We start from the raw sequence: 21574 nt of genomic DNA on the forward strand, positions 1-21574 counted from the left end.
GCTTGCATTCAGAATGGTTGACTTCAATACTATCGCTTCATTCGTTATAACAGATGAAACAGATTTCATGGAGATTGAAATAGATGGAAAGAAGCACAAAATAAGATTTCACAATAATGTAGAATATAAGATGGAAACATTAGCTGGAGTGTTAAATGCTCTCATAAATACTACAATAAACAAGGATAACGAAGAAAACTTAATGAATGTTAAACTTATTGCAGGAGTTTTGAAGTTCAGTTATGCGAAGGAGTTTAAGATAACACGAATGAGTCATAGAGTTCAATTGCTTCTGGGAGCATACCATATGACATTTCCTTTGAAAAGTGTTGACAAAACGATTGAGATGAAATCTGTTCCATACGTATGTTATGGTAATTGTTTATACATTGAGTCTAAAATAGCTAATGTCACAGGTATTTCAGGAGTTAATAGTAAAGGTTCAGTAGAATATAAATCCTTCTGTTATGCAGTCAATTCACTGTTCATTCCAAACGTTCCTGTCATAGCAACTCATTTAGGTAAATAGGTTCGCATTAGTCCTCATAATTTGAAAGACATGCAATTCAGACTTGTTGACTTTCAAGGAGAGCCTGTAGAACTGAAGGCACCAGTGCGAATGACTGTTGAAGTTGACTTTTTAGAAAATATTAAATGCAACAGCTTACAAGAGAACTCAGAGCTAAAAATATAAAGTATGAATGTTATGTATTAGGTCATGAGCTTTGGTTGTTGCTGTTTGATGAAACAAATGAGTTAGTTATGTCAGTCAAGAGAACAGAAAAATATTGTGTTAGTGAAAACTGCACCAAGTCAATAAGATTAGGTTTGCATTATGAAGATGAGTTCGATACTGTTGAAGAAGTTTTGGATAGATATTACAAATTGCTAACTTGAATTTTTTTTTTGACTGACGGCGCAAAGCGCCAAGATGGGCTCAAAGAGCCCTCCTGACTGCTTTAATTTACTAAAACATATCTCAAACAAAGCTTATATTCTGTTGAAAGTTTTGTATACTCGTTCGAATATTTATACTTAAACTCAACTCCTGTAGTTCCTGGTGTTTTCAATGATGCGGATGTTACCTATTTTCATGAATAGTGGAGTTTGACCACAGCATTCGATTTCAGGGTCGAGATAGTCAATGACACATTGTTTCCCTGTTATTCGTGATATAACATTTTCAAGGTCCTCCTTTGTTAGAATTATTTGGTTCTTGCTTATAAGGTTTGTCAAAAGCTTCTTATCGTCTTTGAGTAAAATTGTTTGGTATAACTGAAGAAGGTAATGGTCTACGTTATCTGAAGGATTTGTTTGAACATTTGTGTAAGGGTTGTCGTTGGCTTCTCTTGAAAGAATTTGGTCCAGTGGTGGATACTCTAACTTAACATCTGATGTAGCGTTAGCGTTTGAAGCTGAGTTTAAATTCACGGATTTCAGCTCTGGTTCTGGTTCTTTCAAACACTCTGAACTATAGTTCTTTATGACAATATTGTTTGTTGTTCGTGAGTCAACATTTGATGTTGGTTCAATTGGAACATTAACGGCACCAGCTAAGATGGATTTGCTTCTCATTTCATATAGAATAAAAACCTTTTATATGTATGAAATGAACAATATACTCGACAAGGGTTTGAATGTAAAGCTAACGAATGAAAATATTGTTGAATTCACTGAGACAGGAGCTGTGTATAAAGATGTAGAACTACTGAACAAAAGAGCAAAGGGAAGAAGCAGGAACATGAACAAAGGGTGGAAGCCTATAAAAATTTATGTCAATGATGGCTCAGGAGGTTCAAACATAAAGTATGCAGAAAGTTATAGAGTTTATGCTCTCAAAGGTGAAAAGCCTTCATTTAAGAACAGCTATTCTAACGCATATCCTCAAAAGCTAACGGATGGGGAAGTGGATGATATGAATGACAGCAAAAATATTAACAGAAATGGCGACAGAGATGCATGGAATTTGTTTACCATCAGTCAATTGAAGGTTAAACTTTAAAACAATGTTGGTCGTTCCCATGGAATATTTTTGACTTTAATGGTATTAGTCATGATATGAATCTCAAGGTATGAACGAGGAGAGATGAGAGACTTATATGCTTCCCAAATTTCTTCAAAAGGTAATGTTATACCTGACTGTTTCCAAATGAGTTCAATATCATAACGTGAGAAACCTTGAAAGATAACGAAGTCAGTTATGAGACGTTTTATGTTTAAAGCTAAAAACCTCCATGTTTGCATAAGTATTGCTACAGTTAAGTGGTAATGTCTGACTTTAGTAATGATGTTAGCTAATGGTGAGTCTGGTTTTGACACTAAACCTTTTCCGGCGAAGTCGTCACAAACGAGCAGAGTGTTTGAAGGATACTTTTTGAAGGGGTATTTTGAAAGTTTTGACAGAATGTAGTTTGTAGTCGTTTCATATCGTAAACTCCTGAGTATTGACGTAAGTGGTGTTTGTCAATAATTCTTTCCATCTCCTCAGAAGTCTTTTGCATTCCTGACTGTATAACTTCAACGATGGCATAATATTTTCCTCTTACGTCGAATGTAACGTTGAAGAAATTCAATGAGTTCACTGTCTGGAACTTTAACGACAGAGGCTTGAACTTTTGACATAAATGTTTTCGCTGTTGAATCCATAGAGTCTGAAGTTGCTGATATAATGATTTGGTCATAATATGAGTCGTTTCCTAAACGTTCTGTTATGAGTATATGACGAATGAAATTAAATGTCTTACCTGAACCCATCTTTCCACAATAGAAATACACACCATTTGAACAGAACTCATAATCTTTGCTGAAAGGAAGAATGAGAAGAGTTAAGTTTTCTGTAGTTTCATTCATGTCTTCATCTACGTCATGTATTAAATGCTTCATTTTATCTCCATTAAAAATGCAAGTCAGAAATATTCAGAACATAGCACCGAGTCTAACTGACAAGAGTATAAAAGATATACTATGAACACGTTATGATGAAACCAACCAAAATTCAAGAAAGTCAGTATACTTATGAATATCCAAGACACTGGGTAGAGTATGTAGGAGGTGAGAAAGCTATTGAAATCAGACAGGTTCGAAGTATTCCAGCAGGAAGAACAATATTATTGAAGAACTTTAATGTTTTGAGATATAATGATGAAACAAAGAAGCAATAGTTTCCCTGTTGCTGTGTATGTGAACTTAGATACAGGAGATGACATGAAAGTTTTTAATACAAAGCTTCAAACGGTAGTGAGAGAACAACTTACTGCGGAAGGACATCCATTACCTTCAGAAGTTACCATAGCATATAATTTTGAAACAAACTCAATAGATTTTAAAGTCGTCTCTGCAAAGAAGTCAGGTTTTACATTTAATGAAGCAGATGTATATTCGAATGAAAACTTCAAAGCTATTGCATGGTTAGATAATGACGATTGCTTTAAGAAAATATTTAAATTCAGTGACTCAAAGATGTCAATAGATGACCTTCGTGGAATGTTACCATCGACGTTTACAGTTGAAGGTTCAGCAGGATTGCTTACAAGATTGTCAATGTGGTATTTGGTCTCGTGAGAACATTGTTATAAAATCCAGTATAAGTGAATTTGCTGAAGAATCTATATTATGTCTTTCAAACTATATGTATTCGCCGAAAGCATTATAGTATAACAAACTTTGTCAGTAAGTTTAACATAAGACTTGTCGAACCTTCTTCAATGAAAGATGTTGTGCTACCTAAAGATGGAAAGGATGGACTCATTTTGAGATGATTTTAATAGCATATTAAATGAGCTTGTTCTTGAAGGTCATTCATGATGAAATAACTGTTGTAGAAGATGTTAGCAATTGTTCAGACATTTTGAAGCGTATAGATGATATAAGAAAGAAGTTTATGAATGAGAATGTTTATGTTTCATTGACTTTCTCCAGTAATGAGAACTTTTATGAGATAATGTTGAAGAGAGATGATTTTAATATGGGGTAAATGGTAGCTTGGGCAGCTTTAGGCGCAATGGGAACAAAAGCATTAGCATTTGGAGCAAAAGCACTTGGAGCTTATGACGCAGTAAATAAAATGAGTGGAGGAAGGGTTTCAAAGACATTAGATGCAAATAAAGGAAAGATTGGAGGCTGGGTTGCAAAGAAGTTAAGATTAAATAAAATAGGGCTCATAAATAAAGCATCCAATTTGGTTGCGACTGAGTCAGAAAATGCTTTAGGAACGGACGATGAGTTTGCAAAACACGCAAAAGACTTTAATGACCAGATGAAAGGTGAAACAATGCATTTAAATAGAGTCGATGGAACTAAAGAAAATGTTTCTTCTCCACCAGTAGTTCTTCCGTATGGTCCCTATGGAATGTATGGAAACCCTTACGAAAGACCATTTGACCCATTGACTGGTGGAAGTAACTGGTATCATTACGGACGAAGAAGAAGAAAGACAGTCAAGTTGGAGACAGACGTGAAGAAAGCAACTAAAAAGAAACCAAGGAAGAGAGTTATAAAGCAATGAATTCAACAGGGTGAAAAACCGGTGGTGAAAAAAGAGGTGAGATCTCACCACTTCACCTAAATTTATTTTTGTGCTATGTTTTCATACGTGTGAGGGTGGTGATATCATTTTATTTTTAAGTTTATTTTTATATAAATGACAGAACAAAAATAAAGCATATCTACTCAACAGGAATGGACCTTACTGACTATGTATTCGTTTAATGCTGATGAAAACAATGGTACATATTATCGTATGGGTATACACAACGTCTGTTTCCATCGTCGTCGTATATGTAGAGCTCAAATCCAGTCCAACCTTCTTTTGTACAATATGTAGCTTTATTTAAGTATGCATTTATATAGATAGGCCAATTTTCTCTCATCGCTCCAGAAATAATTTTTTGTTCTTTGTTGAAATAGTTTTCGTTCCTCTGCGACCATAAGGAATGTATGCAATGAATTTTGGTCATATGGATTGTAATATATTCAGGGTTTCTTTCATCGTCAATGGGTCTGTCTTTGTTAAAATGCATGTTTCTCAGTTTTACTTGAGTTTTGAATAGTTCACGGAAACGTTCTGGGAAAGAGTCATAGTAAATGTAGTCGGACATGTCTTTACAATGAAATAAAAAATTTAAAAAAAATAAAAATAAGGTTATTTTTATTTAGTGAGGACGGTAGTGAATTCGTTAGTGAGTTCGTTAGTGAAGTTATTAGTGAAGTCGTTTATGTGTCAGATGGTTTTGTAAATATTAAAGGTTAAGTTGGTGTTATGGTTGTGTTGTAAAATATACGTTACCGGTTTCGTAAAGTGTCAAAACCGCTAAGTGGTGTACGGAGGCGCGCAGTGCCTCAGTACACGACTTAGAGATACTAACTCTCATAGTCATGTATGTCCTCTAACCATCTCATAACGGTTTCCAAACCACTTTTATCGGATGTAAAGTAAAAGCATGGATGGTTATGTATAACGTCTAAAGTTTCTAAAGAGTCTCTCAAAGTCCAGTCTACTTGGTATTGAAAATCCCATGTGTTATAGAACGGCGGGTCCACTATAAAGAAAACATTTTCCTTGTCTTTATATTTTTCATACAACTCTGTCCAATGACATCTCACAAACTCTATACCCTCAATATATTTTTCTATGTCCTCTTTGAAAACATTTGTATAGTTAAGATATAAAATTTTTGACATAAGTGTTTCAATGTCATGAACTCTTATAGCACCACTATATAATAGTCTAGCAGATATACTATCCCAGTCTATATATTCTGCTTTTTTCAAAACCTCTCTCACAATATTTTTCTTATCTAATGGTATACGTTCCATCTTACCTATAGGTATCTTTTCTTTTAACTCTTTCAATATATTGTTTGTGTCTGGAATATGTTTGAGACGGTTCATATAGTTGTCGAAGTCATTGCATATAATCTTTGAGTCTGGGAATATTGTATGACATAAATGGGATATATAGAAACTTCCACCGAACAAATCTACAAATGTTAGACCATTCGGTAGTTTCTTAAGTTCTCTCAATATAATATCTTTACATCTACTCTTATTTCCAAAGAACGGTAACGGTGGTTTTGTAAAATTCATTTATATATAATAATAAAAATGTTTTTACCCGAAAAGTGACAGAAAAGTGACAAAACATGAAAACATATATAATTTGTGAAAAGCGACACAAAAGTGACATTTTAAAAGTGACATCATTAATATGATGTAAATAACAACGGTTTTGGTTTTGTCACCGGCTGGTCGGCTGGGGTTCGGTCCTCCTCTTGGGTCTTGGGCAAAATTTCTTATGGGCTAGAGGGCGCAACGCGCCTGGAAGCCCCACATGCCTTGCCTTTATTTGAAACAGAGGATCCGTAATTGATTCAGGATAAAATTTTGAATTATCAAATCATGGAAAAATGGAGTCGTGTGCTTGTCAATATAATGGGTACATCCAAGTGCATTATGCCATTCATTAATGCGATGGTTCCAACGTAAAAATCTAATGAATGAGTCAATAACTTCACGCATTATCAATATTTTTTGCTGTATCGTCTGAAATAACTAGTCTGCATGTTGAATTACATGTATGACTGCTTGGATCAATGGTTTCTTGGGTTATCTCGCATGTGGGAAAGTTGCCGTTTAAAATTAAAAATGATTTATCCAAGACTATAATTTCATTCTCTTTAAAGTGAACTTGATATCCATCTATGTTTTCTTATAAAATTATATCCAACTGTTAAATAATAAATAAATTGAAATCAAATATTGAGATTAGCTGGTTCTATCTATACGTTACTCATACAGTAGCAATAAATAAAGGTCAGGTATGAGGGGCTTCCAGGGGCTGCGCCCCTTCTAGCCCTAAGAATTTTGCCCAAGACCCAAGAGGAGGACCGAACCCCAGCCGACCAGCCGGTGACAAAACCAAAACCGTTGTTATTTACATCATATTAATGATGTCACTTTTAAAATGTCACTTTTGTGTCGCTTTTCACAAATTATATATGTTTTCATGTTTTGTCACTTTTCTGTCACTTTTCGGGTAAAAACATTTTTATTATTATATATAAATGAATTTTACAAAACCACCGTTACCGTTCTTTGGAAATAAGAGTAGATGTAAAGATATTATATTGAGAGAACTTAAGAAACTACCGAATGGTCTAACATTTGTAGATTTGTTCGGTGGAAGTTTCTATATATCCCATTTATGTCATACAATATTCCCAGACTCAAAGATTATATGCAATGACTTCGACAACTATATGAACCGTCTCAAACATATTCCAGACACAAACAATATATTGAAAGAGTTAAAAGAAAAGATACCTATAGGTAAGATGGAACGTATACCATTAGATAAGAAAAATATTGTGAGAGAGGTTTTGAAAAAAGCAGAATATATAGACTGGGATAGTATATCTGCTAGACTATTATATAGTGGTGCTATAAGAGTTCATGACATTGAAACACTTATGTCAAAATTTTATATCTTAACTATACAAATGTTTTCAAAGAGGACATAGAAAAATATATTGAGGGTATAGAGTTTGTGAGATGTCATTGGACAGAGTTGTATGAAAAATATAAAGACAAGGAAAATGTTTTCTTTATAGTGGACCCGCCGTTCTATAACACATGGGATTTTCAATACCAAGTAGACTGGACTTTGAGAGACTCTTTAGAAACTTTAGACGTTATACATAACCATCCATGCTTTTACTTTACATCCGATAAAAGTGGTTTGGAAACCGTTATGAGATGGTTAGAGGACATACATGACTATGAGTTTAGATATGACAAGATAGAATATGAGAGAGGTCCTATAAACCGGAAAAAGTGTCACAATAAAGAAATTTTATTAGTAAGTAAATGTGGTTTGAAATCGGATTGTTAGTTTTAGGTTTTTTCCATTGTGTCATTTATTTATTTGACGTGGCAGAAAAGTACAGAGAATATGAAGATGAACCAATGCCTGCAAATGTTCAGTATATGTACTCGTAAGAGATATTTTTTATCTAATATTAAATGGACGCACAGAACTTAGCGAATGCACAGCAACCTGGACAACCAAACCCAGAGAATATTCCAAATGAAGTTAGAATACAAACTGCAATGGCAAACTATGGTCAAGTGCCAACAGATGTACAAATGCAAACTGCCATGTCAAATGACGCTGTGTTAGGTTTGCCACCATGGTATGCAAATATGAGATGGAAAGAGTTTTATACAAACCCTGAAGTGGGATATAAACAACTTTATGCAGATGACGCGAACACAGGAGTTGACCCAGAATATGTTTTCTACCAGAGGAGAAACAGAATGTATGAGCTCCAGTTAAAGAATGCTATGGAACTCAACAGGAAACGTAAGAGACTAGGCGGACATTAGATTTTTACATATAGTAAAATGGGTTTCTTCAGTAGTATTGGAAACTTCTTTCGAAATGTTGGAAGAGGTATATGGAATGGAATAAAATCTGTCGGAAGAGGAGTATGGAACGGTGTCAAAAATATTGGTAAAAGAGTAGGTCAGTTTGTTGGTATTATACCTAAAGACCCTGAACCAGAAGAGCAAGCTCCTGTTATACAACAGCCTGAACCTGCACCACAGTCTAGTTGGCAACCAAATCCAACACCTCAACCGTATTAAAAAATTATATTTTTATCGTTCGATAGTAGTTGTATATGAAACTAAGTTCTAAGTAAAACGCATGGTATAATGGAATTATTCTTTTTCTTCCATCTGTAGTAAACCATACTTGAAAGTCTGAAATACTTCCACTCGGCGGTTCATATAACTTTGTAGGTTTTTCGTAAAAGTCATTTGCCAAGCATAAGAAAGAGTTTTGAGCGCCAGAAAATGAAGCATGAACAATAATAGCATCTTGGTCGAAAATATTTTCATATGTTCCATTAGGGTTTTCGACTTCATAAAAGTCTGGGTGTACTGGATATGCTGCAGGCTGATTTAACATCCTCATAAATCTATACCATGCCAAGTTGTTATATTTTGTAGAAATATAAACGTTTTCTCCAAGGTCTTCTATTTTATTGATTTTAACAGTTGCATTTTTCCTGTCATAAATAATATCGAGATGGTATTCTCCTTCGTCAATGTTATACTGGTTTGCATATTCGATATAGATATCGTTTATTTTTTCTTGAAAAGCTTGAAGAGTTGTTTCTAAGTTTACAAGCAAACTAACTTGTAAAAGTTTTCCCTGTTCAAATTTCTCATACATACGTTTTTCTTTGTTATAGTATCGAACTTCAAAACCGACCGTAAATGGGAAACCATGTATGGCTTCTGAAATGAACTTCATTCTACGAAAGCCAATAGCTTTTGTGACAGATGGGTCTCTTAACCATCTTAATGGGTAGTCAAAACGATAGCCTTCATGCTTTATAGTATCTAAGTCAAACTTTTGACCGACATTAGTAAAAAGTTCATCTAATGGTTTAGTTGTAGCAACTCTAGAATTTTCTTTTCTATTGGAAGCATATTTTATCTATAATAAAAATGTCAAATGAAACAGCGTCTATGAGAGAAATACAACACAACCGACAACTCATTATGCAAGCTCTAAATAAGAACACAACAAACTTTTCAAACTATTCTAAGATATCTGAGTCATTGAAAGGGGGTGACTTAAAACTGACATTAAACCCTATAACAGATGAGTTTTCTGTTTCAAGACAATAAGAACAATACTGTCTGTATAAATCCAACAAAAGGAACTTTAAACGAGAAACCTATAAATGAACTTCTTTTGAAAGCAGATGTTGACAACAAAGCTGACAAAGAATATGTAGAGACGATGCAATAGCAAAAGAAGCAGAAAGAGCTAACAATGCTTATGCAACAAAAGAACATACTCATCCTGAACTAGCAGACAAAACATATGTTGACAATAAAATGTCAAGTGAAGTGACAAGAGCTGAAAACGAATATTCTAAAAAGACTCATATACATTAATATTAACCAAATACCAAGTCTTAAGGAAACATTAGAGACAAAAGCAGATAAGACTCATACACATTCTATATCTGATATTACAAACTTACAAGAAACCTTAAACAGGAAAAGTGACGTTGGACATACACATACCATTGCAAATATTACAAACTTACAAGAAACCTTAAACAGGAAAAGTGCCGTTGGACATACACATACCATTGCAAATATTACAAACTTACAAGAAACCTTAAACAGGAAAAGTGCCGTTGGACATACACATACATCTTCTGAAATAACAGACTTAAACGTTAGCCTTGAAAATAAAGCAGATAAAACATATGTCAATGAAATATACCAAAGTTTGCTAGGAACAAAAAATATTGAAACTATTGTTGGTGACTTTTCTTTCAATGAAGAAAACAAATATTTTAGATGGCAGTTTGTACATTCCTTAAAAAATGGTATACGGTATAAACTCATTCCGAAAAATAACAATGAAATGTATGTAAGCTATAAAAAGAACGATGGTACACAAGTTAAAGTTCCATTAGACAACAACTGCTACTTAAACTTATACGGAGACGAACAAAAGAAATATTTCCGAGTTTATGAAATGACAGATATGACATTGCCTGACCCAGCTCCAGCACCATATTATTATGACTATGGAGATGACGACAGAACACCACATGTAGATGAACAAAAACTAACATTATATTTAGATTATTATAGATATAAAAGATATAATGCAATAGAAAAAACGAGAATAGTATATTATTATACAGATGACAGAAATAAATATTATAGTCAAGATTTTACCTACCCTGAAAACATAAGATTATATTATAAAAAATATTCTGACACAAACCAGAAGAAACCTGAAATAGTTACACTATATCTTAAGTTCAAAAGAGACAATCCTATAATATCTCATATGTTTGATTTAATGAACCCAGTAGGTTCTATTTATACATCTATGGATGCAAGAGGTCCTCAAGTAATGTTTGGTGTTGGTGCATGGGAACAAATAGTCGACAGGTTTTTGTATTGTGCAAACTCTTCAAAGGAAACAGGTGGAAGTAAAACGATTTCAGGTGAAAATTTACCTGCGCACAGTCACTACATAGATTTAAGTACATCTCAAGCAGGTTGGCATAAGCATAGATATTGGGATTGGTCAGCAATGACAAAAGGTAAAGGATATGATGTTAAAGACAACGTTAAGTTTGCTATAAATTGTTACTGGAGTAACACTGAGGGAGGAGGAAACCATACACATCGCGTTACAGGATATACGCAAACAACGGGACAAAGTAAAGAATACATGCCACCTTACATGACAGTTTACGCATGGTATAGAAATGCTTAGTCGTCATTTTCAACTTCTTTAGCATATTCGTCAGGAGTTGTCTTATATTTGTTAGGAACTGTCTTTGAAAGTATACCACCTTGAACTTTGACAAGTTTGAAACGAGGTCTGGCAATAGTAGTTTTATCTTCTGCTTGCAGTGTGTACATTTTGCCATGTTTGCCTAAAACTTCATAATATTCTCTTGTATGCTTTCTTCTATTTTTACGAACACGAATGTGAGTACCTATCGGGTTCCCATTGTTGTCATAGTCAATAGTATTTTCATATGGGTCGCGTTTAGGTATTTCTATTTTTACTTTGTCACCTTTCTGAAGTTTGAAGCCCGGCATTCTTTCTTGTTTGTCTCTTTTGACTAAATTATTAAATATATAGTCTTTCTCTAAGTCGGGGTTGTTTTTCATTTCTTCGGGGGAGTGGTTTCCCAAACCTTTTTGTTTACGGTTATTGTAAATATTTAAAACTTGTCTCATCTTTGCCATGGAGAAGTGTCTATACTTGTCGTCATATGACATTTCATTTGCTTCACCACCTTGTGGTTGGTTTAAGTCTCTTAACATTTTTATACAACCGTCAATGACACCAAGAGCAGAATGGTTTTGGTCGACAATGAAATATTGGTTTACATTTTTTGAACGCAGATAGTTTTTTACATCATCTGATTTGAAAGAACTTTCATAGTCAGATGTCAGTTTTGTTGGATGGTATTTATCAACGAATATTGTCAAAGCAGTTTTCACATCTAAAATATTTTTGGACTGTAATGGTATGGCTTCACAGTATCTTGTGTTTTGACCAACAAATATTAACCAGTATGGTGGTCCATCTTCTCTATACCTCGGAATGTTTTCCAAGATATCCATAAACCAAGCATTTGGTGTTGAACTAAAGATTTTTACCATGAGTGCTTTCTTTGTCGCTTTAGAAACATAGGGGTCCTTGTTTGGATTCGTCATTTTTTAACCCATAAGAAATGGGTTTATTTGGCGCATTAGCAGGAGTTGCATCCAGATTTTTGCCCGCAGTGGGAACAATAGCTAGAGGTGCATTTGGAATTGGAAGGAAGATTTTGAGTACATTAGGTATACTTAAAGAGAAAGCACAACCTATTATACAAACTGTACAGAAAGGTTGGGATGTAGCACGAGATGCAACAAATCTTATTCCAAATCCTGAAACAAGAGGAAAAGTTCAAGGATGGATGGACAATGTAGGAAGACAAGCAGGAAACTATTATAACAAAGCAAATGACTACTATAACCAAGCAGGACACTATATGGACCAAGGTGAAAGATTCTTTAACAGAGGATATAACCATGCACAACAATGGGTAAACAATAACCAACCTCAACCGCCTCAAACGTGGGGAATGTAAAGTTTTTTATTGAGATGAAATGAACAATACAGCATTGAGACAAATGGGTTCAAGATGGATTTGTCGGCTTCCAGCAGTTACACCACGTGTTTGTCAAGTTCTTCCTATACCTCAGGAAGTTTTAGACCGACTTAAAAAACCTAAACAACCAGTTGAAAACAAACCAAACTAAAATTTTTTACTGAGATGAAATGACCGAAGAAGTTGAAACGGTAGATTTGACACCACAAACAAAAAGTTCAGAACCATTGTCAAAACCCGTCAAAGAACTTACAGATGAAGAGAAAAATTCAATAATAGAAAGTGCCAGGTCTGGAAATACAAACCCTAACTACAAAGTCACTTTTCATAAAAATGGAACGGCTAGTATCTCAAAAAAGAAACAGACTCTCACAAATAAAATATTGAAGTCTGAAGGAGCTTTCGAGACAACAGATGGAAAAGTTTACTTCACTGACCAACAGTTCATTATAGAACATCTCATTGACTTAGAGTCGAAATATTCTAAACTTTACAACAAACACAAAAAGTTGAAAGGAAAACAAAAACAAATGGCATATGATATTTATGAAGATGTTGACGACACAACTGTTCCTGCAAGTGAAGTAAAGTCAGAGGAACCGAAAAGTGACGAAAAACCGATAGAAGAAGAAAAACCAAAAACTGAAGATAAACCAAAACCAAAGTTTAGTTTCCAAACTAAACCAAGTCAACCTTCATTAGCTGGTATGGGTTGGCGTCAAAGACTTATGGCAGCAGGTGGTTATGTAAAGTAAAGAAAAAAAATATTTTTTTATTTTTATAAAAATGCCCCCATATAGAATGGATAGAAAGTCTGCTAGAATAAAAGCAGAGTTACAAAGATATGGTTGGAGAGTTTCGAAGAAGTTTAAATATAGGAAGGGAAGACCCATAAAAGTCTATGACAAATTGTCTGGTCTTCGCTACGAAATGGATTTGGAAACAGCACGTGCCAATTATCCAAACAGACTAGAGAGGTTAGAAGAAGAACGTCTTATGAACATGCCTTTCGATGTGTTAAACATTGCATGAAATAAAAAATTTATTTTAAAAAAAGTGACATTTTTTTATTTTATTTGAAATGTACGCTGAGTTTGTTGGAGAAGACCGTTGGGAAACTTGTTTGTTAGATGAGAAATATGAAATGGCATACCATTTTAAAACAATATATTTTTACATATATTAAATGCTTCAGGTTGAAAAACAAAGAACAAAAGTAGCAGATACAAAACCGTTAGACTATATCTTTACAAATGCTGGTAGGACTATTTCAGATGAAGAAATTTCATCCCGAGCATACAGGTTTGACTATCCAATTCGTTGGCTTCAAAGTCCTTCAGATGCAAAGGCAATAGCATTTAGAAGAGTTTTGTTTTCAAATAGAACTAACGCATTTATGTTCGCAGTATATTTTCATGGGCAGTATAAAGGTTCTGATGGTCTAATAGACAAATTTGACGAAATGAGAATCTTTACAGTTCGTTCAGACGAAAGTCTTGAGAAAACTCTAAATGACTTTCAAACTCAAATGAACAAATATTATTGGGAATTTCAAGAAAAATACGACTCTTTACTAAATGGAACATACTATCTGAAACTAGAATATGACAAGATGAACTCCACCGTTTCATTTCAAAAGATTGAAATTAACCCTCCAAGAGATACAGAGTTTTTATTTTGGAAAGTAGACAAACGTTCTTGGGCACAATTTCTTCGGTTACTAAACCAGAACGAACCATTACCACCAGATGGTCCATTTAAATTTATACTTCCACCAGCAGATTTGACAGTTTATAGAAACGTGTTTGACCCTCAAAATGTTATGTGTCATGCAAGTTTCAGTTCAAGCAACAATAGTTTTCTATGTATTGGTAAGGACTTTTATGACTTTGCTTCTAAATTCTACGAACCACCTAGTAACAGTTTCTCTGACTTTCAAGTTTGGTTCACAACAAATGGTGTGCAACATATTATTCCATTGTACTATGACTTTTATCTCGAATTGTCTTTCATATATAACTACGGAAAAGTGCTGAAAAAGTATTGAAAAATAATGTTTATGTTAGCATGTTAGATCTAACACGTTTTCTAACCACTTTTCTAACATCGTAGAAAACTCATGAAAACAATTTATTTTTGACACTTTCACAAAAAACATAAAAAAAGTGAAGTTAAAATGAGATGTTTACTGAACTGGTCGGATGTCGCCTTCTGTAGTTATGTAGAATGGTTGACCAAAGAAGTGGAACAGTGCTCTGAGAATTTGTATAATTCGTGGAATTGGACTCTCTCTGTTTGGAAGTTGTATCCATGGGCGCTTTGCAAAGAACTTTATAATGGCTTCCTTCTTTGCTTGCTTTATGTCGTCGTAGGCTGTCCCGTCTGGTACGTCAATTGGAATTCCAGTCGAAATCTCGAGATTCAAGGCAGCCCTTCCAGAAATAGTGGTGAACTTGACCTTGGGCTTCATGACCTTGCGCAAGTAGTCTTTAACAAGCTCGTTAATTTCAATTAGGTAAATTGCCTCGTCGGTAGGTTCGACCTCGACCATTGCTACTGTCAGTAAAAGTACTGCTACTGTCAGTAAAAGTACTGCTACTGTCAGTAAAAGTACTGCTACTGTCAGTAAAAGTACTGCTACTGTCAGTAAAAGTACTGCTACTGTCAGTAAAAAGGAAAATTTGAGAGGGTTTTCGACGATAAAGTACTGCTACTGTCAGTAAAAGTACTGCTACTGTCAGTAAAAGTACTGCTACTGTCAGTAAAAGTACTGCTACTGTCAGTAAAAGTACTGCTAGTAGCAGAGATTTTTATCGTTGGTGGTCCGACGGTTAAGCCACAAACGAATGTCCGACGTCCCACCAACCCAGTCCATTCCCAAACCAGAGGAACCTAAAGCACCAGCCCCTGCACCTCAGTTCCAGCAAGTACCTCCGAATTACTACCAATTTCCACCTCAAGGTTACTACCCACTACAAGGCTTCCCGAACTACCCTCCTCAGCCTATGCCTTACTGCCCCAACCCTTGGATGTTCCAGCAAGCTCCACCCCAGCAATTCCAATCTCAATCCAAATCGAAGAGAGACCAAGAGTTCGAAGAAGGTCTGAACCGCTTACGCAAAGAGTATGCCACAGCTCCAATTGAGAGAAAGTTGTTGCTGAATTCAGCAAAAATAATGTTTAGGTGAAGAGGTGAGATCTAACCTCTTTTCTCACCTCTTTTCTCACCTCTTGAATTTGTCATGACTTCTTCGTAAACTAAACGTAAATGTTTTGTGAAGAATATAGCAACCGCCGGAATTCAGACGGTTGCTTTTTATACAAAATTCATGCGGGAAATTCTTGAGTTTTGGTTGAAAGAATACGGTGGAGCCAAAAGTGGCTCGACCTCAAAACAAGCATTTTATGAGCTTACAAAGGGTGTTATGAATGAATTCAGCAACATACATCCTGACCTCGTTCATTTTGTTGCTAAATTCAGTAAAAATATATTTTAGGTGAAGTGGTGAGATCTCACCCGTTTTCTCACCTGTTTTCTCACCTCTTGAATTTTCATGAATTTTATATATTAATGTTTTCGTTATGCCACTTTGTGCCGTCAGTCAGTCAGTCAGTCAGTCAGTTTAGGAAATTTACACCAAAAATAATGTTTAGGGTAGATGGTTAGATCTAACCTCATTTCTAACCTCATTTCTAACCTCTTGAATTTTCATGATTTCATCGTAAATGTTTTGACAAAACATGAACGTACATGCTTTGTCAAGACTTCATCGTAATGAGCGTAAATCAGACAAAAATATATTTTAGGTGAAGTGGTTAGATCTAACACGTTTTCTAACACGTTTTCTAACCTCTTGAATTTTCATGATTTCATCGTACATGTTTTGTCAAACATGAACGTACATGCTTTGTCAAGACTTCATCGTAATGAGCGTAAATGACCAAAAAATATAATTTAGGGTAGAAGGTTAGATCTAACCTGTTTTCTCACCTCTTTTCGCACCTCATGAATTTTCATGAATTTCCTTAAGATAGAAAAAATAAAATTAGTTTTATTTTTATTTATTTTTTTATTTTGTATGTAAAGACATATATGTCAAACATTGAGTTTGAAACAGTTAAAAAGATAGACAATGACACCAAATTGGTTAGAATAGGTGATTTAAACGTAAGATACTCAAAGAAATACAACAAATATTCTTTGTCAGACATTTTATCTCCATCTGGAAAGAGACCGAAGGACTGGGTTAGAATTGCTTCTACTCAGAAAATTTTGACAAGAAATCCTGAGCTTATGATATCAGTAGCATTTCATGGAACAAGAGCATATCTTATAGACAAAAGTCTTATACCAATAGTTTTGTTATGGTTAGACCCAGTTGTTGGATATAACTTCATAACATATGGTTCATTCGATACGGAACGTTGCAGTGAAGGCTTACTTTACATCGTTCAGAAACCGAAGGACTTCAATACAAAGAGATATAAGATAGGAAGAACATATAATATAACTCAAAGATATGACTCTACAGTCAATAGAGTCAAGGTTGTGTTCGTTAATGATATGAGAGCTGCAGAAACAGAACTACTTGAAGTTTTTGAGAAAATGTATGGTGCTCCCATAAAAGGTAAAGAAACGTTTGAAGTAGATGAGATAGATAAAGCTATAAAATTATTTGACGAAGTTGCTGAAAAATACATGTAAAGCGTTTATTTTTGGTCTTTTGTGAAAGTCAGAAAATAACGCTAATTTTATTTTATTTATTCTTCATTTTTTTGTATGTAAGATATGATTTCAGGGATTTTTTTGACGAAGTGTTACTCTTCACTTCGTCAAAAAATAACAGTTATATAATGAAAAAGTGTCATTTTTTTGTATTTTTTTGTATTTGACGAGAATGTTTAGGGTAGAAGGTTAGATCTAACCTGTTTTCTCACCTCTTTTCTCACCTCATGAATTTTCATGATTTCATCGTACATGTTTTGTCAAGACTTCTTCGTAAATGTTTTGTCAAACATGAACGTACATGCTTTGTCAAACATGAACGTACATGCTTTGTCAAACATGAACGTACATGCTTTGTCAAGACTTCTTCATCGTAATGAGCGTAAATCAGACAAAAATATATTTTATGTTAACATGTTAGATCTAACACGTTTTCTCACCTGTTTTCTAACATGGTCTAAAACACACAAAACTCATGAATTTTCATGAATTTCCTTAAGATAGAAAAAATAAAGTTAGTTTTATTTTATTTATTCTTCATTTTGTATGTAAGAACAGAAATGTCAGTCGAAGCACAGACGTTCACGAACAAATCTAATGGCGAAACATTCACAAATGGCACCTATAACGGTATTGAAGTCTTACGTAGAGACAAGGATGGTTATATAAATGCAACAAATATGTGTCAGCAGTTTAGGAAAGACTTTAGAAAGTTGTTGGAAAATAAGTCCTGGGAAGAGTATTATAAGGCATTTTGTGAAGAATATAGCAACCGCCGGAATTCCGGCGGTTGGTTTTTATACAAAATTCATGCGGGAATTCCTGATGAAATCAAACAGGTTAGAGGAACGTATGTAGACCCAAGACTTATAAACTATATAGCAATGTGGGCTTCACCAAAATATTGCATAGCAGTTGGAAAAATTATGGACTCCATAGACAAGAAAGTTCATGAGAAGTTAGATGAAGAAGAACTCGAAGATACAGTAGAGAATGCTAAACCTTTGTTCGAACAAGAAGTTGGAAAAATGTGCGGAAAACAATTAGAACATGAACGTGAGAAATGTTATGGTTATAGAGATTCTCCATACGAACTAGACCAATGGGAACAAGAAGATTTAAAGAGAGAATTTAGAGAATATGAACTCGCTAAGATAGCATTAGAAGCTGCAGAAAAGAAGTTAAAAGTTTGGGGTCGTTTTGTACAAAAATATTGTGAGTAAATGAACCATTTATTTTTATTGAATTCACCAAAAATAATGTTTAGGGTAGAAGGTTAGATCTAACCTGTTTTCTAACCTCATTTCTAACCTCTTGAATTTTCATGATTTCATCGTACATGTTTTGTCAAACATGAACGTAAATGTTTTGTCAAAACTTCTTCATCGTACATGTTTTGTCGAAACTTCATCGTAAATGCTTTGTCAAGACTTCTTCGTACATGCTTTGTCAAACATGAACGTACATGCTTTGTCAAACATGAACGTAAATGTTTTGTCGAAACTTCATCGTAAATGTTTTGTCGAAACTTCATCGTAATGAGCGTAAATGACCCAAAAATAATGTTTAGGTGAAGAGGTTAGATCTAACCTCTTTTCTCACCTCTTTTCTCACCTCATGAATTTTCATGATTTCTTCGTACATGTTTTGTCAAGACTTCTTCGTACATGTTTTGTCAAAACTTCTTTGTAAATGTTTTGTCAAGACTTCTTCGTAAATGATTTGTCATGATTTCTTCGTACATGTTTTGTCAAACATGAACGTACATGCTTTGTCAAGACTTCTTCGTACATGCTTTGTCAAGACTTCTTCGTAAATGTTTTGTCAAGACTTCTTCGTAAATGTTTTCGTTATGCCACTTTGTGCCGTCAGTCAGTCAGTCAGTTTAGGAAATTTACACCAAAAAATATATTTTAGGTGAAGTGGTTAGATCTAACACGTTTTCTAACACGTTTTCTAACCTCTTGAATTTTCATGATTTCATCGTAAATGTTTTGTCAAACATGAACGTACATGCTTTGTCAAGACTTCTTCGTAATGAGCGTAAATCAGACAAAAATATATTTTAGGTGAAGTGGTGAGATCTCACCTGTTTTCTCACCTCTTTTCTCACCTCATGAATTTTCATGAATTTCCTTAAGATAGAAAAAATAAAGTTAGTTTTATTTTGTATGTAAGATATGATTTCAGGGATTTTTTTGACGAAGTGTTACTCTTCACTTCGTCAAAAAATAACAGTTATATAATGAAAAAGTGTCATTTTTTTGTATTTTTTTGTATGTAAGATATGATTTCAGGGATTTTTTTGACGAAGTGTTACTCTTCACTTCGTCAAAAAATAACAGTTATATAATGAAAAAGTGTCATTTTTTGTATTTTTTTGTATTTGACGAGAATGTCGGGTAGAAGGTTAGATCTAACCTGTTTTCTACCCTCATTTCTACCCTCTTGAATTTTCATGAATTTTCCCGAAATAAAAAATAAAGTTAGTTTTATTTTATTTATTTTTTTTATTTTGTATGTAAAGATATGATTTCAACAATCGGCACAACAACAATTCAAACAACAGCACCAAACTCGTTAGTCATGAATCCAACATCTATGTTAGTAGAAATGAAAAGCTTCATTCCTTCTTCATATACTTTCGAAACAAAAATCCAGAAGATAAAGCAAGAACTTTTAACAAGTAATTTAGACTGTAGTGCGAAAGATGAAACAAATGAAGAATATCTTTATGAAATGCAGGACATTATTGACCATTTGCCTAAACTACCTGAAATCCAACAACAAAAACTCACTATTCCTGAATTCGACGAAATTGAAGTGAAACCAACTGACTCAGTAGAAATAAAGAAGTTCATACGTAAGGTAAATTATGAATTCCTTGGTTTTCATTGCAACCATAAGGTTATGGACAAAGATTGCGACATGGTATATAAGAATGTTTCTGACATATATAAATCTGAAGAATTTAAGACCTACGACAACTTTGTTTCGTTAGTTGCTGAATGTGTTTGGGAAATAAGAGATAAAGATAGAAGAGGCAAAGTATGGAACAAACAGATAAAACCAGCAGCTTTTGAGTTAAAGAAAACCATTGACGCCTTAGTTGTTTTAGCAGGTAAGGTTTCAGAATATAACGCAAAAATGAACCCGCAATGTTCTAAATGTAAAGCAGCAATTAGGAAATATAACTACTCCGTCAAAGAGATAGAACGTATGCGAAACGACTATGCAGACTTAAAGAAAGAAGCAGAAAAGCCAGCAGAAGATAAAATGGACATGTTAGAATTTCTGAACAAAAACTATCCAACTGCTGACGATTTCCTATTATCTGACGTCAAGAAGAAGTATAAAGAAACTTTCGGCATAGTTAAAACATTCGATGTACTAAAAGAAGAAATAGAAGCTACAAAACTGTTTAGGATTTCAAATATACATCGTACAATTCATGTAAAACGCTTGTGAAAAAACAGGTGAGAAAACGGGTGAAAAAAACGGGTGAGATCTCACCTCTTCACCTAAACATTATTTTTGTCTGATTTACGCTCATTACGAAGAAGTCTTGACAAAACATTTACGAAGAAGTCTTGACAAAACATGTACGATGAAATCATGAAAATTCATGAGGTGAGAAAACAGGTTAGAAAACAGGTTAGATCTAACCTTCTACCCTAAACATTATTTTTGTCTGATTTACGCTCATTACGAAGAAGTCTTGACAAAACATTTACGAAGAAGTTTTGACAAAACATATACGTTCATGTTTGACAAAACATGTACGAAGAAGTCTTGACAAAACATATACGTTCATGTTTGACAAAACATGTACGAAGAAGTCTTGACAAAACATGTACGTTCATGTTTGACAAAACATGTACGAAGAAATCATGAAAATTCATGAGGTGAGAAAACAGGTGAGAAAACAGGTTAGATCTCACCTCTTCACCTAAACATTATTTTTACTGAATTCAGCACAAAAATCTGAGTAAAATGGCATAAGATTGCTTCCCTCGGAAAACCGAGAGAAGAACAGCGAGACCGTTTTTTTTCTGGGTCGCCAAAACTCTATGAAAACCGAGAGAAGAACAGCGAGTAAGTAAAAAAACCCAGTCGCCAAAACTCTATGAAA

At 34.3% G+C, this 21574-nt stretch overlaps 14 protein-coding genes and 2 pseudogenes across 16 annotated transcripts, besides 2 other annotated features; 14 read left to right on the top strand and 2 right to left on the bottom strand.

The window, feature by feature from the left end:
• Positions 1 to 5364: part of a mobile genetic element that runs on past the window's edge.
• Positions 14 to 529, top strand: TVAGG3_0825780 (uncharacterized protein; the record flags this gene model as incomplete). The annotated part of the gene is made up of 1 exon (XM_051248281.1): positions 14 to 529. The coding sequence occupies one exon, from the start codon at positions 14 to 16 to the stop codon at positions 527 to 529; it is 516 nt and encodes a 171-aa protein (XP_051083756.1).
• TVAGG3_0825790 lies at positions 1036 to 1575 on the bottom strand (annotated as a pseudogene). Its single transcript has one exon. A coding segment is annotated over exon 1 (540 nt).
• Positions 1601 to 2002, top strand: TVAGG3_0825800 (uncharacterized protein; the record flags this gene model as incomplete). The annotated part of the gene is made up of 1 exon (XM_051248282.1): positions 1601 to 2002. One exon carries the CDS (start codon positions 1601 to 1603, stop codon positions 2000 to 2002), a length of 402 nt encoding a protein of 133 aa, XP_051083757.1.
• On the top strand, positions 3974 to 4504 carry TVAGG3_0825810 (protein of unknown function, DUF4107 family; the record flags this gene model as incomplete). The annotated part of the gene is made up of 1 exon (XM_001279186.2): positions 3974 to 4504. One exon carries the CDS (start codon positions 3974 to 3976, stop codon positions 4502 to 4504), a length of 531 nt encoding a protein of 176 aa, XP_001279187.2.
• A 2835-nt stretch (positions 5365 to 8199) lies between the features above and the next one.
• TVAGG3_0825820 (uncharacterized protein) lies at positions 8200 to 8382 on the top strand (the record flags this gene model as incomplete). The annotated part of the gene is made up of 1 exon (XM_051248283.1): positions 8200 to 8382. The coding sequence occupies one exon, from the start codon at positions 8200 to 8202 to the stop codon at positions 8380 to 8382; it is 183 nt and encodes a 60-aa protein (XP_051083758.1).
• Positions 8383 to 8400: 18 nt separating this feature from the next.
• Positions 8401 to 8643, top strand: TVAGG3_0825830 (serine threonine-protein phosphatase family; the record flags this gene model as incomplete). The annotated part of the gene is made up of 1 exon (XM_051248284.1): positions 8401 to 8643. The coding sequence occupies one exon, from the start codon at positions 8401 to 8403 to the stop codon at positions 8641 to 8643; it is 243 nt and encodes an 80-aa protein (XP_051083759.1).
• Positions 8644 to 8906: 263 nt separating this feature from the next.
• On the bottom strand, positions 8907 to 9495 carry TVAGG3_0825840 (annotated as a pseudogene). The gene has a single exon. A coding segment is annotated over exon 1 (589 nt).
• Positions 9496 to 10009: 514 nt separating this feature from the next.
• Positions 10010 to 21574: part of a mobile genetic element that runs on past the window's edge.
• Positions 10451 to 11320, top strand: TVAGG3_0825860 (phage tail repeat-like family; the record flags this gene model as incomplete). The annotated part of the gene is made up of 1 exon (XM_051248285.1): positions 10451 to 11320. One exon carries the CDS (start codon positions 10451 to 10453, stop codon positions 11318 to 11320), a length of 870 nt encoding a protein of 289 aa, XP_051083760.1.
• On the top strand, positions 12294 to 12695 carry TVAGG3_0825870 (uncharacterized protein; the record flags this gene model as incomplete). The annotated part of the gene is made up of 1 exon (XM_051248286.1): positions 12294 to 12695. The coding sequence occupies one exon, from the start codon at positions 12294 to 12296 to the stop codon at positions 12693 to 12695; it is 402 nt and encodes a 133-aa protein (XP_051083761.1).
• Positions 12715 to 12867, top strand: TVAGG3_0825880 (uncharacterized protein; the record flags this gene model as incomplete). The annotated part of the gene is made up of 1 exon (XM_051248287.1): positions 12715 to 12867. One exon carries the CDS (start codon positions 12715 to 12717, stop codon positions 12865 to 12867), a length of 153 nt encoding a protein of 50 aa, XP_051083762.1.
• On the top strand, positions 12887 to 13471 carry TVAGG3_0825890 (phage tail repeat-like family; the record flags this gene model as incomplete). The annotated part of the gene is made up of 1 exon (XM_051248288.1): positions 12887 to 13471. The coding sequence occupies one exon, from the start codon at positions 12887 to 12889 to the stop codon at positions 13469 to 13471; it is 585 nt and encodes a 194-aa protein (XP_051083763.1).
• On the top strand, positions 13518 to 13748 carry TVAGG3_0825900 (uncharacterized protein; the record flags this gene model as incomplete). Its single annotated transcript, XM_051248289.1, has 1 exon — positions 13518 to 13748. One exon carries the CDS (start codon positions 13518 to 13520, stop codon positions 13746 to 13748), a length of 231 nt encoding a protein of 76 aa, XP_051083764.1.
• Positions 13903 to 14763, top strand: TVAGG3_0825910 (uncharacterized protein; the record flags this gene model as incomplete). Its single annotated transcript, XM_051248290.1, has 1 exon — positions 13903 to 14763. One exon carries the CDS (start codon positions 13903 to 13905, stop codon positions 14761 to 14763), a length of 861 nt encoding a protein of 286 aa, XP_051083765.1.
• On the top strand, positions 15563 to 15904 carry TVAGG3_0825920 (uncharacterized protein; the record flags this gene model as incomplete). Its single annotated transcript, XM_051248291.1, has 1 exon — positions 15563 to 15904. The coding sequence occupies one exon, from the start codon at positions 15563 to 15565 to the stop codon at positions 15902 to 15904; it is 342 nt and encodes a 113-aa protein (XP_051083766.1).
• On the top strand, positions 18123 to 18665 carry TVAGG3_0825930 (uncharacterized protein; the record flags this gene model as incomplete). Its single annotated transcript, XM_051248292.1, has 1 exon — positions 18123 to 18665. The coding sequence occupies one exon, from the start codon at positions 18123 to 18125 to the stop codon at positions 18663 to 18665; it is 543 nt and encodes a 180-aa protein (XP_051083767.1).
• Positions 19972 to 20910, top strand: TVAGG3_0825940 (organellar and viral DNA polymerase type B; the record flags this gene model as incomplete). The annotated part of the gene is made up of 1 exon (XM_051248293.1): positions 19972 to 20910. One exon carries the CDS (start codon positions 19972 to 19974, stop codon positions 20908 to 20910), a length of 939 nt encoding a protein of 312 aa, XP_051083768.1.

The sequence above is a fragment of the Trichomonas vaginalis genome, chromosome VI (genome assembly GCF_026262505.1).
Source record: "Trichomonas vaginalis G3 chromosome VI, whole genome shotgun sequence".
Classification (NCBI taxonomy): Eukaryota; Parabasalia; order Trichomonadida; family Trichomonadidae; genus Trichomonas; species Trichomonas vaginalis.